The 16,360-nt window shown below is 41.3% G+C and overlaps 1 protein-coding gene across 1 annotated transcript in view; it reads left to right on the top strand.

Moving 5' to 3' along the window:
• The window catches only part of LOC113164835 (receptor tyrosine-protein kinase erbB-4-like), a 213,877-nt gene that overhangs the window by 168,771 nt on the left and 28,746 nt on the right, over positions 1 to 16,360 (top strand). The window contains exons 14-19 of the mRNA XM_026364347.1: positions 656 to 749; positions 3,699 to 3,853; positions 6,964 to 7,008; positions 9,109 to 9,241; positions 15,370 to 15,492; positions 16,257 to 16,355. Coding sequence (XP_026220132.1) covers positions 656 to 749; positions 3,699 to 3,853; positions 6,964 to 7,008; positions 9,109 to 9,241; positions 15,370 to 15,492; positions 16,257 to 16,355 — 649 coding nt within the window. The remainder of the gene's footprint in view (positions 1 to 655; positions 750 to 3,698; positions 3,854 to 6,963; positions 7,009 to 9,108; positions 9,242 to 15,369; positions 15,493 to 16,256; positions 16,356 to 16,360) is intronic.

The raw sequence follows: 16,360 nt of genomic DNA, 5'->3' as shown, positions 1-16,360 counted from the left end.
CTATCTAACTGGCTAAATAAAATATCTGGTATATTTGTAAGAACTTCACTAGTTGCATAAACTCAGTGATGTGAAAAGATGAAAAGCACATTTCTTGGACTGTTTCTTTTTAATTTCTTTCATCTGTTTTTGCTTTTCCTTCTCACACTCCATTCCTCCCCCCTCATCCAATACAAAGTTAACATTTGGCTCTGCCCTCCTCTTTGCTTTTCTTCTTTCCCTTTTCTCCCTCCCGCCACCTCTTCTATCATTTCCTTGTTCCTCCACACATCTCATTGTGTTTGCCCATGATTTAAAAAGTTGTTCATTATTCTTTGATCCTTTATATTGACCATACTCTGCCTTAACTTTGCATCGTATGATTCAGTTTCATGCCCTATAAAGTACTTTACCATTGGGCACTCTAGCATTCAGTTTAGGTCGGAGATTTGGAGATAGCCATGGGTAAATGATGGTTTAACCTTGCTTTCCTGAAGCTGTATCACATGTTGGTTTAAAATCAAAAGACACCCATACACTCTATAGCCAGCACTCATATGCAAACAGCATACTTCAAAATCCTCCTCCAGCAGGCTCTTAATCAATATTTCAATGTGGATACTCTCTCAAATCTATAATACATGCACATCTATCTTGATTTCCCCATCTCTATCAGGGAGGTGCGTGAATTTGCCAACGGTTCTGTGTGTCTGGAGTGTGATAGCCAGTGTGAGAAGATGGATGGAAACACTATGACATGTCTTGGCCAGGTAAGACTCTTCCGAATCCACCTGAGACACTCTCAAACTGAAAGGCATTTTTAATTAACGATACTTTCTAGAGCTAGACTTTTGACTTTTACATTAAAACCACTCCTCTCGTTTTTCTGTAGCGGGTAGACTCACATCGTGTGTGGGTAAAGTGGATTTTGAACTTATTTTTTGGAGTCTATCTATTTTACACACAGTATTTCGGAAGATATAAGTGCTGTGTTTGCAAAGGTGAATGCTAGGTTAATGGGAGGAATGATAAACTACTGTAGCTATCTTAGGAGGCTTGCTTTTGGCAAGCACACATACACATACTCAAAACAGCAAAATGATATCAGTTTCTGACCTTCCCATGAAGTTACTTTTTGCCTCTGATGTGATCACACCATGACTCTACAAAATATAAAAAAATATATACACATAAAATATGAATCTATGACCAGATACAGCACAACCCATCTGCTCATCTACAGCTGTGCATTATGTTATTTTAAGGGGTGTGATGCTTCTGAAAGACCCACAACTGTGGCACACACCTCCATGCTCTTGTGACGGGTTCCATCTTTGGAAACCATAGCATGACCCCACCCTCGTTAGCCAACTCTCTGCCAGCCTATTTGAAACCACCTCTGTCACATTGGAGGCTCCTGCTTATTAAAACTACCTGAGACCCCCAAACTCGACACAGTATCCTGGATATCTGATAGTTCTTGTTGTAAAAGGACCTTTGTAACATGATTGAAGGCCACAGGGAAACAATATTTTAGTTAAAAGGATTAAAAGAGCTTAAACTCACATCACATTCTGGTGAAAATCTTCCACACAAATCTCATTAAAACAACAAAATAAGCCCATCCTGACTCTAATAAAACACGAGACATAGTGTTGTGACATGTTTCTTCATTATAATGAACGTAGTCAGTGACAGTGCTACACACAGTGTCATGGTGCCAAAAATACTCACTTATTAACACCCAAAAATACTCCTCAACAAATGTATTTTGTTTCCTGTGACGTTTACAGTGTCCAAATTACAGAAACTTTACAAGTATGAATGTGTGTAGCTGTGTCGCTGTGAGTGTTTTATCCCTTTTGTTTTAAATAATGGGTTTAGGGCTTTTACTATAGGTAAAGAAAGTTACTAAACAGCCTCCATTTCCCTAGATTGTTCTTTATACTGAAGATTATTTTACCACCTGTATGGTCTTTTGATTAATTTCTTATATGTCTGAATTGTAGATAATGAGATTAATATCAAAAGTTGATATAAAGTTGAGATAAATCTGCTCTATCTCCATATGGGAGAATCATTTTTCTTCATTTTACATAGTTTTATTTTAACTAATAAAAATGTGTGATGGTTCTCAAGTTGCTCTCCTTTGTCTTAACTTTTATCTCAGCATATACTTTCAAATATACAAACAAACAATAAGTTTCAATCCTTAACTCCTCCTTGAGAACACTTTTACACTTTTATATTTGAAGCCTGAGATCTAAGCAGAATATCTTGTTTCTCACGTACAGCATCTCTGTTTCTGTCTCTTCTGGTCATTCTGAAGAAGCCTGTGAGCACTGCATGACCTAACAGTAACATCTCCCTCATAGCTGGTGCTCCATATTTGTCCTAAGGCAGGGTTTAGCAAATAAAGTCCTGTACATTGAAAAAAAAGAAAGCGATTTACTGTCAAGAGACAAAGGAAGCGCACTTGTGAGAAGCACAATTTTCTTCTCCAAAAAAAAAATATTTGAAGTGTCTGCTTTATGCCAAAGACAGAGGTTAATTTCACATTTGTAGTGTTACATTAAAGAAAGTTGTATCTGCTGGAACGTAAGACTTATTTTGTGGAATCAAGTAGTTATGTTGCCTTTTATGACCGTCTCAGTCTAAACAGAAAGAGAGAGAATAAGAGATGAACAGAAAGAGAGAGGGTCCTCACGGATGCACGGAGCCTGCTGACTTTGAGATGCTGGTCACAGTTGAGTAGTAAATAACACCAGAGTCAATCATCCGCAGGCGCTCTCACACAAACACACTCATCTGGCATACGTGGACATACTTGAATGCATTCAGACATCTGCGTGCACCCACACACACGCATGCAGACACACAAACATGCAAAGTGAGAATAATGTTTATTGACGGCGTGTGACTGAACCGGTCAGATTGTGAGAAGCTGTCCATCAGGTCACTGTGCTCGTCGTTAGCAACAAATCAGTCTTAGCCCCCCAGAATACAACATCCTTGACAACAACAGGCATACACACACAAAAACACGCCCACCTTTGTACAATTGTAAGCTTGCATTTCAGTCAGCACCTTCATCACTTCAAGCACAAGTACAGTTTTCCTGGTATTGCTTTCATACACTTAGAAACACACACACACAGCTATGCAACTCACTTATTCATAATTTTGCTCCAGCTGAGCTTGTGCTCAGTTACCACTTGACATCTCCTCCATCACATTCGATGCACTGTACTTTGACATGACTCGATTCCTTATGCATTCTGCCAATTTTAACAGCGGTGCAGCAGAATACACTCTAGGCAACTTTGCTCAACACATTATAAATCACTGAATGGAATTCATGTGGGTCCTTCCAGCTACATTAGCCGTGGCAGGAAGTGAGCAAATTGACATGATTCGCCAGGTTTGAATTTGATTCTGTTACAATCCTGCTTTCTCCTCATGTATTTTCTATATACATCCATTCTTTTCCTTTATCCCATTCCATCTGCTATAACTTTATTTTCCTGTGCTGCCTTTCCTCACCTACTTGCTGATCATTTTGTTCTACATTTCTGTCTCTCTGCTCATTTGCCCTTTTCCCTTTTTGACTAATCCCTTTACTGCACCCTCTGCCTCTTTTTCTCTATTCAAACCTTGTCCACCACCTCTACCTAACCCATCCTCTCATCTCCCTCATCCTTGTTCTGCTCTCTTCTCAGGGCCCAGACCAGTGCGTAAAATGCCTCTACTTCAAAGATGGACCCAACTGCGTGGAGAAGTGTCCTGATGGACTGCAGGGAGCCAACAGTTTCATCTTCAAATACGCCAAGGCCAACAACGAGTGTCATCCCTGCCATGCCAACTGCACCCAGGGGTAAGACAGGCATAATACTCAAAAATGTGTGTCTGCATAGAAAAGTTAATGTGTTTTTTTTTAGGTATTTACCTGCCTTCATACTTTCTTGAGTGTCCTCTGGCTGAGGTGCTTTTAAGCTGTTAAAAGCATCGTGAAGACATGCTGTATTACACGGAGGTGGCCTCACAGAAATGTGGTGCCGCCCTTCCAAGGAGGGCAGGAAAGAATCAGTAACATAGGAAAGAAGACCTAATCTTGGAGAAGCTAGCGTCCCAGACTTGTAGTTGGCTTATGGGGTGTCAGGAGAAGAATATGCTGACCCTTAAGGTCATATGGGATACATAGCAGATGAACTGAACTGAATGAAGGAATGGTTGCAGAGAGACAGTAAGAAAATATGAAGCCAGGGGGAGTTATACGGAGGAAAAAATGTAAAATAAGGAAGACAGAGAAAGAATTTTTGCAAGTGGTGGAAGAGGTAGGAGCTGGTGACAGTGGAGCAAAAGGTCACGGGAAGAGGTTTTTTAAACTGTTTACAAAACTTACAAAATTTACATGAACATAAAGGGACAGTTAATTGATTAGTCTGTGAGTAATCAAAAATAAATACTCCTCAGTGTGTTTGTGCTTGTGTAATTTAACGGGTGCAAGTGCAATACAGTTGACAAAGTTAAATCTAAAGTGACCCAACAGACGTCTAGTTCTGTCTGACTGCTGAAGCGAGAACACAGGTCCACAGAGACTGAAAAACAAGTGTGTAAATAAAGAGTTTAGACACTATCCCGCTTTCCTGTTTCTCTACAAATTCACTTTACAACTGTTCAAAAACATCAAGACTGTGGATGTAGAGAAAATTGAATTTCTTTACTTACCAGCATGCTGCATTTAGGTCTTCATCCTCTCAAGCTGGTCTTTTGAAGTCAGTGTGGCTGTGTCTTTGAACTTGAGCCTTGGCCTTTTACATTTTTCACTTAAACTGGGAGTGTACCATTAGGGAAACAGCTGTAGAGTCAGAGAACAGAAAGAAGATAATAGGTAAGGAGCTGAGGCGGAGCGCGTCTTGGCCTGAGCAAATAAAGTTTGAGCTCTGAAACCTAGCAACAGAGAGATGATTGGAGAGATGATGTGAGGTGGCAAAGTCTCACATAGCAGGAGGTCATTTCATTTTACAGCAGCTACACAGTAAATACTGATAATAACAGCACCGTTTAAAAGAAGACAAAGACAAATAATGTAACAGTAGAAGGAAAGATAGAGGTGCACACATGTGCATGTCTCTGACTCTCATCACTAATCTGTCATTGGCATGACAACGCCTCCATCATGCCTTGTCATCTTATCCTGGCCTGTAGAAGAATGATAAGATGACAAGGCAATATAGAAGCTAAAGCTGGGTATTTAAAGGTGTGAGCCAGAGACATTACAGAGATCAGAGGTCAAAACAGCGACTTTGGAGCTTGTAAAGGACCAGACTCAGGCAAAAAGGTTTTTCAATGAGGGAGAGGATTAATCAGAAGCTTTATTTTTCAACCTTATTGAGAAGAAAAAGAGAACCGTGTGCTCTGTACGTCACTCGTGATGTTTATTGTCACACAGCTCCTTTGTTCTCTCGTTGATTCAAGAAGGAAACTGTGTGGCTCAGCACACACACACACACACACACACACACCGCTGGATACAGACACTGATTGCTCGCTAATTAGCTATTTGGTGCACCATTTAATTGACAACGAAGCGGCTTTGGAGGAGCCACAGTTGTCACCGATTTAATTCCAAAGTTAGCCTGTTCTCCTAATTTGCTATGTAATTTGTTGTGTTTCGTGTGCCTGTGCAACTTGCACTCACACACAGAAAATACACAAACAGAGGAGCATTCAAAACCCGCTCTCCTGTGTCTATCCTGCTGTTCAAAGTCCTCCACTCAAGGAGGGAGAATTAATGAGCAGCTAAGAGTCTGCTCTAATCACTTCCTGCTTACCTAATGGTAAGAACTGCACTTCTCGTGGACCAGCGTGTTATCAGCACTACAGTAAATTCAAGTACTGTGATTGTTGAGATAGTAAGAAAAAAAAGTATTTGGATTGAAAGTAAATGGCATTCTGTAAAAGATGCTGAATCTGAGGAGAAGCCCCTGATTCACGGACATGGAAATGAAGATGGAGTCATAATGGATTAAAATAGCTTTTATTTACTGTTATTCTCAGCCACTTGCTGGAAGCAGAAACCACATATGAACATAACAGTAACATATTATCATCTTTTTAGTTCATTTCATACACATTAGCAGACATTTGCCTGTTTTTACATCCTGCAGCTATAAAGCAACAATAACATCACTTTGTTCGCTCTTATTTTAGCTCTGTTTTGATCTCCACCACCTTCTAGCGGGAATATCTGACGCCCAGGCCGCTTTTTGTTCCACTTTGCTCACTGGTTGGCCTCTTACTATATCAGTCTTCCATGTCCAAAGATAGCTAAACAGATGTTTTGCTGAAAACTGCTGAGTGCTGTGGCCGAAAACAAAGATGCAGTGAGAGAACAGAAACAGAAAGGTTAAAGATGCTAAAATAATTTATCCTAGTTTACATAATGTATAGTCACCCAAATGCCACCAACACTAACCTGACACTGCATCTAGTCCACATCCTCACACCCAGCATTACTCAGCCTGTGTTTCAGCTTTAAAAGGAAGGTAAGGAATTCATGCTGAGTGTAGAAACAAACAGCCTTACTGTCCCTTGTAAAGTCTCTTTCTATAGCAGATATTAAAATTTAATAGATAGAAAAGGGTGCATTAGTTTTCTTAGATTGCAATTTGACTTTTGTTAATTTCCCCAAAGGTTTAACACAGTACCTTGTTCAAATGTTCTGAGAACCAAATGAGTCAGGAATGTTTTCTCAGTCCGAAAATCAATTTAAATGTCACATGAAACAAACGAGAACAGCGCTTTTTCACACAAACGCGTCTTCCTGTCATATTGACAAGTGGTCAGCCGTGCTCAGGATTCAATTTTCCACAGGTCCCTGTCCAGTGACAGTTGATTGACGTGGGAAAAAGACAACATGAGGTTTACTCATAACCTGTCTCCGATTTAATGGATGATCTCTCTGGTTTGTCTGCCCTACAGGTGCGTCGGGCCAAGACTCCAAGATTGTGTCGGGATGATGGACAGGTAAGGGATCTCAGGAAACATTTGTAATGTGGGACTGGGAGACCACCATCAGATCCTGCCACTACTCATTAAAGACTCTATTAAATACTGTCTCTCATCATACTTATTAACAACTTATACAGCACAGCGCTGCTGCTCTGTCTCAGTTTTGTACCCAACATTCAACAGACACTTCTACCACTGTTACTTTTAGTAACTTGAGCAGAAAATGTGGCAGTGTGAACAGCCTCACAGCCTAAACAGCCTGAAGACAACAGCGGTGCTATTAAAACACCTATAAAAAGAAGTGATCTTTTCAATTAGAGCAAACTCTAAAGAGTGCCACTCGTTTGAATTCACCCAAACCAGCAAACACATAAAGAGAAGGTCCTGAGAGGAAAAAAGAAATGAGACATTAGCTTTTCTCTGGGAGGCTTCTGCTGAGTCTCTAGTCCCTGACTTGTTCTTTTGCTCTTACAGTGGCATTATTCCCCTTTCTCATCTGGTGACTCCGTCCTGCCAGTTCTGCTGTAAGCCTTTCCCTCCTAATTAGAAAAGTCCTTTCCCTTGTCGCTCACCTAGGCGTTGTCTCACTCAGTTATTTGTTTTCTTTCCTCTTCCTCATCTCCTGGGCTACATGTAAACGTGTCTTTCACTTCCCTTTACTCCCTTCTCAGGTGTTATTCTTTTTTTACTTCATGTCTTTTTATTTCCCCCAATAGGATTCTTTCCACTGTCATTTCCCTTTGTCTCTCTACCCCCTCTTGACCTAATCATTCCAAACTGCCACATTACCATTCACCACATGGTTGTATATCCCATTATGCCGAAACCCACAGCCTCTTTGTAAATTTCGAGCTCCCCTTTCTTTAGGTCTGTCACAATTGATACGGCAAACGCTGCAGCACCTTGGTCTACCATAGCTCCATGGTACATGAATCTTCCATTAGCTGCTAATGGCCTCTACAACTAATAGAGTTTTGAACTTCAAGTATCAGGTAGAAGTGGGTGTTATTTTATGCTATGGCACAGACGACTCAGGCGCTAGGGTGAAAATGGAATGAGGATGGAAGCAAAGCAGAGAAGGATAAAGAAAGAGAGTAATAGAAGGACAGAATTGAGTGTTTGCATAACACTAGACACAAGTGCAAAAGGTATGTAAATGGCAAATGCATTAGTGTCATCATTAGTGAATCGAAAGAGCTTTTAACTTCCAACCTTTAGGCCCGTCTTAAGCAGATTTCCCCCCCTGAAGATTCAGAAGCAATTTGTGAAGAACAGGCACTTTTTATTTCTCATTTGTTTGAAGTTTTAAATTCAGATAAAGCTACTGTAAGTCTCATCCACAATAGAGGTGACTGGCTGAAATATAATGAAACCCTTATAGTAGAGTGCAGCTGCAAGCACAAGGAGCACATACCCTCAAAGGATTTTTCTTCTGACCTGTGAAAATGGAAACAACTCTCACCTGGAAATAGCTGTGCTCTAGTAGGGTTGGCCTATTTGGAAACATAGTGGTGGAAATGGAGCCCCATTTTTTCCTAAAACCAGCCGCCTACTTGTGTGTCTGAGCTTGTTTTTGATTGTGAAGCTATAAAATGAGAGGAGAGAGAGCGGAAAACAAGTTGAGGAAGAGGATAGAAGCTACTGGGAGGGTGTGTGAACTCTTCCAGCAAGTTGTTAGCAAAGAAATGGGACCCATGGTGATCTGAGATGTCACCAGCCGCATTTTAAGAACAGCAAAAAAGAAGGTACTTGCTTATAAAGCTACAGTGTAGTGGAGTTAGTTAGTTTCAAAGAACCAACTGTTTACTGTATGTTTGCAATATGCAAAACTTTACTGCTTTTGCATGCTGACAGGGCCTCTTTTAAAACTCTGTTGTTAGGTTTTCTGTTAGTTTAACATTAAAATATTTCCTACATATTGTAATTTAATCAAGCTGAGGATTACAAATTCTAAAAGTACAGGCTTAAATCAGAAGTGGGATTGTTTCTTAGTATAACAGCAGGTTGGAGAATTCCTCAGTATTGGCTGAGGTTTGCACTTTCTTTCAAAGTGCCTTTTAGTTTCTTAATGTTTCAGCAAAGTTAATGTTTTTTCCCCTTCCTCCGTCTCTACAGGACCCCGCTAATAGCAGCTGGCATCATTGGCGGTCTATTCATCATCGTCATTCTGGCGCTCAGCGTGGCCGTGTATGTTCGCCGCAAAAGCATCAAGAAGAAGAGAGCCTTAAGGCGCTTCCTAGAGACAGAGGTGAGAGGGTAGAGGTTTTAACATCAAGTATTTCTACAGTGATGGTTTGTTTTTTTGTGTATTTTCTTCTTCTATAGTTTAAAAAATGATGTTATTCTGTACCTCAAACTCTTTTTTGACAGAACACACAGACTGTAAGTGTAAATTGAAGAATCAGTGATAGTGCTTTACTTATACAGACCCACAATTTAACAATAATTTAAAGAAATAATCATGTAGTTTGGTACAGTACTAATTATAGGAAAAGTAGACAAAGTTATTTTAGTTCAATTTGTTGTGTTTATTATTGACCTGCAGAGTTCCATTAAAGTAGCTTCATTTAAACCCTAGTGAATATTTAGTACTCAATTATGTATTGTTGGAAACTATTCTTCACTTAAGCTGAATTGTGTCTACATTAAACACATTTAAGATGTGCAGCTTCACTGAATAAAAGTCCATGGTTGCATTAAGAGATGACTGATTGCAACTACTAGACCGCCATATATTTGTCCTGTATTATCATCGACAAAGTAACTGAGCATAATGAATTTTATTGATCCTAGAGAGGAAATTGGGTTTACATAATTAAGCTGAACAAATAAGCTTAACTAGACACCATAATGTGAGGTTGGAACACAGGTATCCCAGGACTTGTTTGGAGTTACTGACGCTAACTTCTCACCTTCTTTGAGTTTGTTAGACATCCTTTACCTCAAAGTTACACTGCAGTTTTGCACATGATGCCAACCCAACTAGACTCATAAGCAAACCTTGAGATATTAAACCTTGGCGAAGGTACTTAGCCAAACCACAAAGTGTGCAGAAGGTCTTAAAATTATGCACGGCCGCCTTTGCCCATTGATCTGGCCTTGAACGGGGTTCATTTGTGGAAGGCATTAGATGGCGGCATCAGACTTTATATTCAGAGGAGAAAGTCAAAGATTGAGGTGTAGGTGAGTGCAGGCTTTATGTGGACATGTGTGCATTCATGCTGTGGTTAATCACCTTTGTCCTGCTACAATACACTCTCCCCCTGTGTTTCCTGTGTGTAGCCCAGCAGTTATGTCACGACTGCAGGTCCGCTGAGTGGCCTTGCCTGCAGGAGTAGGACAGGTTTCTTGTCAGTCTGCATTAGTATAATTTACAGGTAGAGATAGCAATGTTATTGACAGCTGTCAGGCTAGAGATGGAAATTGGAGTAGGGCAGCCATGGGCAGTTTCTGCCTCATCCCTGCCCGCACATCCATCTTAATAAACTAGGTCTCATTTCGACAGCCTCTTGACCGGGAGGGAAGTATTCAGTCCAAGCAGATTCGCTGATGTATTGACACAGAGGAGGAGGGGATGGGGAGGATCTGACTTGAGATTGTGTTTAGAGGAATGTGAACTAAAACCAGGCGAGCAGCAGTTTTCCTGGCCTCCAAGGAGACTTAAATCATTGTAACAGTAATTAGCCATAATAAAATGTTTAACGCCCGTGGCAGGTTGGCATGCAGGTTAGACAGACCACTCATTTAGAGTAGGTCATAGGTTCAATCACCACAACGGCCCACAGGCATGCACTTTAGCAGAGATTGCTGTGTCTTGTTATCGAGTCCTGAGCATGACCGTGAACGTGCTCAGTCTTTTCAGGTCATCACGTGACAGTGTTTGCTGAAAGGTGAAGAACAAAGCTGTAGATCAACATCGAAGTTGTTACATGACAGTTCTAATTTTGTTCCTGCACAGTTTTTAATCCAAAAAGTTGATTTGTGAAAATCTATTTTGTAAGCAGTGGTCATATTCTTTGGGTAAGCACAATCTGCTCAACTTTGTTGCCAGCACTTCATTCATAAGGCATCAGTTTCTTAATTCGCTGTTGAATTTATATCCTCTTGTGTCAGTACTGGGATTCACTGCATGCATACTTTGCGCATACTCATAGATTCTCTCCTTCCCCCGTTCACTTTCCATCTGAATGCTGTTCTCCACTCTCACTTACCACACATACTAAGGAACCTGCACTGCTTGCACTCTGTATCACACTTTCCAGAGGCTGTTTTTTTGGGGGCTGATGAAATCGTGCGATAGGCTTTGGACGGCCAGTGAATGTGGAATCTCTATTCAAACGAATAACAGAGCTGAGTCTGTGTCTGTGAATGGAGATCAAGCTTGTCTGGATGAGGGATTTGGGGACAGCCGAGGCTCAGGGATGCCCCCCCCCCTCTCTCTCCCTATCTGCCACAGCTTTTTAAACAGAGTGCTCACCTCTAGTGTCACAGAGGAAAAAGATGCCTCCCGTACGCGCCGTCAAAACGTGATGTGAGCACTGAGCCAGCATTTCCATATCAAGGACATGTGTGAAGGCTGCTGCGCTGTGTTGACTTGCAAAACACACTGCTATTTTTTTTATTTTACTATTCTCTGTTTCTGTCTTCACCTTTTTCTTTCTCCTTTTCTTTTTTCTTCTCCATTTTGATCTCTCTATCTGTATTTATCTGTCTTGCTTGCAAACAGACTTTATCCTTCTGTCTTTCAGCTCTCTCTTTCTGTTTTTCCTCTTCTCTTTCTCTTTCTCTCATTCTCTTACCTTGAAAGAAACTCAGGCCACTATAAAAAAAAAATCCTGTCCCACACTGTGGTGCCATTTAAAAGGCCCCTGAAAACAAATTGCTTTTTGCAGGGAGGCACAGCATAACAGCTGAATCCCCTTCACTGTTGCAGTGTGACCCTGGGCTTTGAACTTTGACCTCAGTCCAATGAAGCAGGACTAATGCGCTTGGAATCGCCCTCTCCTCCTTCCGTTCCTTCCCCAAGGTCCTCTTCCAGCTGCTTTGTACAGACATGGGCCATGTGAGTGTTTCAGCACCACAGGCTGTGGACAGCTCTCACGCTGCTTACACGCTCTCCTCCGCTCTCTCACAAGAAGGATTTCAGCATTCGTGGGAGCGAGACGGCTCCTGTTGTTCACCCCAGGGCAAGCTGACTGAACAGAGGCACGGGACATCATTACAAATGCATGTAGTGCAGTCAAGCATCGTTCAAACAAACTGAACCTGATGTTATATTTAAGTCAAGAACCCAGTGATTCAAAAGACACCAAGTATCACAGAGGTGTGAAGCGCATACATTTAACTCTCTCTGAGGCCACAAATCTCCACGACTGAGCAAAATACTTGCATGTTGTATCTTATCTGACTTTATTAGGCATAATTCAGATGTCTGTACTACGGAAAAGCTGCTCCAACTCTACTGTATGTAGAAAACACCTACTTTAACAGATTAATGAGCTATTCTGTGTGCAGTTGTAATTTCAAATACTTCTAAAGAAGTGATTCCAGGTCTTACAGAGGAAGGATTTCCATTGAAACCTATGTTTAGAAACTGGGTAAATGCAGACAGTAAGTGAGTTACTAATAAAAAGAATGAATGAATACGTACTGATAGGTATAACCTTCTTCTATCATGCACAAATTGTCTCAATAAGCCCATTTTGTCATTGTGGTTTTTAATCATAGCATAAAAGTGGTTTATATTTCAACGAATGAAGTGCTCATTGTTGGATCGAGCAAAGTGAGGGATTGAATGCTCTGTTGTTTCAGCTTTGATGCCACCAGCCAGTTCATTCAGCCTATTACTGACACTATTACATTTATAATTTGATTATTTTTAGAAACCTTTTTCCATTTACCCCACAACCATACTGTACTGCACCTTTTTTCTCAAATAGTAGAATCCAGTGTTAGAGTAAGTCTTTATTATTCACCCAGAAAATTCCTCAATGGTGCTTTTGTGGAATGATAACCAAAAATACACTTAATGTAAGATACCAGTACCACACTGTGACCGCTGTTAGGCGAAAGTTTGTTGCATGACAATCTTGTTCCACCTGATTACAATTACAAATGTGGCATTTTCCGTGGGTAATGTGAACATTAAAGCATAAACGCCAAGGTTCACAAAACAAGTTTGTGTTTGAGGACACTGTTTACTTATTCAATACACAATAATTCAGTGAATGTATTCTAGCCCCGGGCTTGAACATGCTGCTTATTTGTCCAATGAAGCATCTGAATCCTCTCCACGATGCATTATTAGCTGGTAAATAAAGTGGGGTGGTGAGTGGGAACGAGCTCAAGAGACTTTGGTAGGCCATGGGTCTGTATCTTATTTAATAGACCTCTCCTCTCCTCTCCTCTCCTCTTCTCTTCTTCGACCAGTCCAGCCTCATCCTAATAGAACAATAACCACTACAGCCTGTCACCATCTGCTCTTATTACCGCTCCGTCACCACCTCGCTGTGTCTCATCTCTGCTCTCTCTTTCTGAATCACTCCATTTCTGTCTACCTGTAGCGTCACTTGTTTTCTTGTTATTCAGGAAGTGTATGCACAAACACACTGATGCAAATAGTGCTCTTTGGCCAAATACCAGGCTGATATGATGGATGTGACAGCCTTCATGTTCTGGTAAATAAAGTGATTCAGTGTCATTTAATAGTTGATTTAAAGGCCTGACACTGACCCCTGTCACCCTGGGTTACATTGCTCTAGAGAGTTGCTAGATCCACCTTATTTAACAAATGTAGCTTTAAGTGAATATGTATTAAATACAGATGCTAGAAACGTATTTAAACGAATTTAAATACAGATTAGTTTGTAATTGTTTTAACACAATGGGCTAAATGAGAGGCTAACGTGGAGGTTACCAATAGCCTGTCACTATTAGACAGTCACTCAGTCATTGTCTCGCCGCTGCGTCTTTCATCTCGCTCACATCCCCTGGCATGTATCCCTCATCATCCTTCCCTTGCACTGTCTGCTAACTCACTTCCTGCAGCGACATCTCAGCAGGCTTGCACTCCGCCTTCAGGCCCAGCCATAACAATAACCATTAAACGATATGTCATTGCCGAGCTACAGGCAATGTCATCTATTCTGCAGACCGGCCTGCTGGTGCAAGCGCCGGTCCAATTGTGCTGATGGTTTTATATCACATTGAGTAAGTGCTTGTATGGCTGACCGATTGATAAATGGTCTCATTATATTGTTTGATGGCTGTGGTTGAGCAGGGTGATTATGCTGCTGATAAACCGCGGCGAATGCGAGACCTGATAGAATGATTATAGGCTCATTAAGACATGTATTGATCAGAGGCATTGACTTCTTGTGTATGTGTGTATGTGTGTGTTGTGGTCTGATATGTGTTTTTGTGTGTGCGAGTGCTCCCATATGAACATATATTTGAAATTCACATGTTTATATCAGTGTAAATTAGCATGTATTGTCAATATTTGTGAATTTGTGTGCTGTACATACATACACTGCATTTGCTGGTGTTCGGAGCTTTGCACTATATGATGTCTGCTTGAATTTATGTGCTGCGTGTCCGTGTGTGTCGCTCGTCCTCCCCTCTGGCTCAGATCTTTTCACAGCTCAGTTACAGGTGCCAGCTCATGCTCTTTATATTTAGTAGCCGAGGCTTTGTTGAGCGGCTAGTGGTGAGGCGGGTGGCCAGCCAGCTGCTGGGATTCTGTTCAGTGTCAGCTGTTACTGGCAGCCATGCAGTGTGGAGGAGGCTTGTCATAACCTCGAATTGGAATTGTTTTGTATGTGCACAGCTGGTGAGCTGCTACTCTTTGTCGGCTGTGATAGCAGCTGACACCAGACTGTGATTTGTTTAGCGGTGGGCACACTGCAGTCCACATTGGTAACTGCCAGTTCCGACACAACTTCACGTTCACACCCCTGAATTATTTGTATTTCATAAATGTGTGTGTGTGTATTGTAAAATCTGGACTATTCGGACAGGACAGTCACTGTGTTTGGCTGCTTACTTATTTGCTGCAAATAAACCTTAGTGTTCACCTTGTAATTCTCTTTCCAAGACTTGCTTTTTACTTATTATTTTAAATAGAGCGGTCTCACCCTGCTGCATGCTCCCAACAGCTCTTAAGATGTGTTTTTAGCACTCCGAGTGCCAAGAGCAAGAGGTTAAAAATATTTTGACTCAGAGCCAAAGAAAAGCACGCTTCAGATTTTTAGTAGTTTCACGACAAAAGCAGTAGCCGTGAGGAACGCTTCTCATGTTCTTTGGCACTAGTTGCTCTAAAAGGAGGTGGCAAGTGGTATAAACATTTTAAGTGTGTGTGTGTGTGTGTTTTATCAGCTGGTGGAGCCCCTGACTCCGAGTGGAACAGCTCCTAACCAAGCCCAGCTGCGGATCCTGAAAGAGACGGAGCTGAAGAGGGTCAAGATTCTGGGTTCAGGAGCTTTTGGAACAGTCTATAAGGTCAGTGTGTGCATTTGCAAGCGCCTGTTTATATTTGTGTATGCTGTGTGTATTCACACACGCAGCCGTCAGATCCTAAATCAAACATCAGTGAGTCAGCTTAATAGCAAAGAAGACACCAAAGCATAAAGTTTCTTTGAGGAGACACTGCCCTCTCACTAGAAGAACAATTCTGCCCGACAACCTAAACAATAAGCATAAACATTTCCCTTTGTACCAGTGTTTCCTGACAGACATGAGCCTAGGGCGGCTCAAGGACCTGGAACGGAAACTGCTGTTTGCTTGCCAACTCTGCTGCCCTTGGCAAAATTATTCATACCACCCTGAAACTCAGCAACCCCACTGAATAAATACTGCCTTCTCTACCACCAGCTCTAAATTCCCCTCAAGTCCAGTATTGATGGGACTGTTTGATTTTATATACATCGTCTACTATCAATTTATAGCCATATCATGACCCAAGGCTCTTTACTTGTAGCAGGTGGTTGAATTCTGGCCCAGTAAAGTTAATAAATAGTTGTATTTCTTTGATTTAATTCTATTTTCTCGTTACTTTATGAAATTGTTTAGACTCAACACTGTTACAGTGAGCAATGTTTTAAATGCAAAACATGTAATGCATGTCCGAACACTGGTTTAGGTGAGACAACCCTGCAGAGCAATCTTAGCAGGACAGCAGACGTCATTAAACAGTGTCCATCAAAACCATCATGTTTATTGAGACTTAGTGCTGTGCATTTATGGAGATTGCCTGTATGTTACAGGGAATCTGGGTCCCTGAAGGTGAGACAGTGAAGATCCCTGTGGCTATTAAAATCCTCAATGAGGCCACCGGTCCTAAAGCCAACGTGGAGTTCATGGACGTGAG

The sequence above is a fragment of the Anabas testudineus genome, chromosome 2 (assembly GCF_900324465.2).
Source record: "Anabas testudineus chromosome 2, fAnaTes1.2, whole genome shotgun sequence".
Taxonomy (NCBI): domain Eukaryota; kingdom Metazoa; phylum Chordata; class Actinopteri; order Anabantiformes; family Anabantidae; genus Anabas; species Anabas testudineus.
This window is presented reverse-complemented; position numbering and strand designations above follow the sequence as displayed.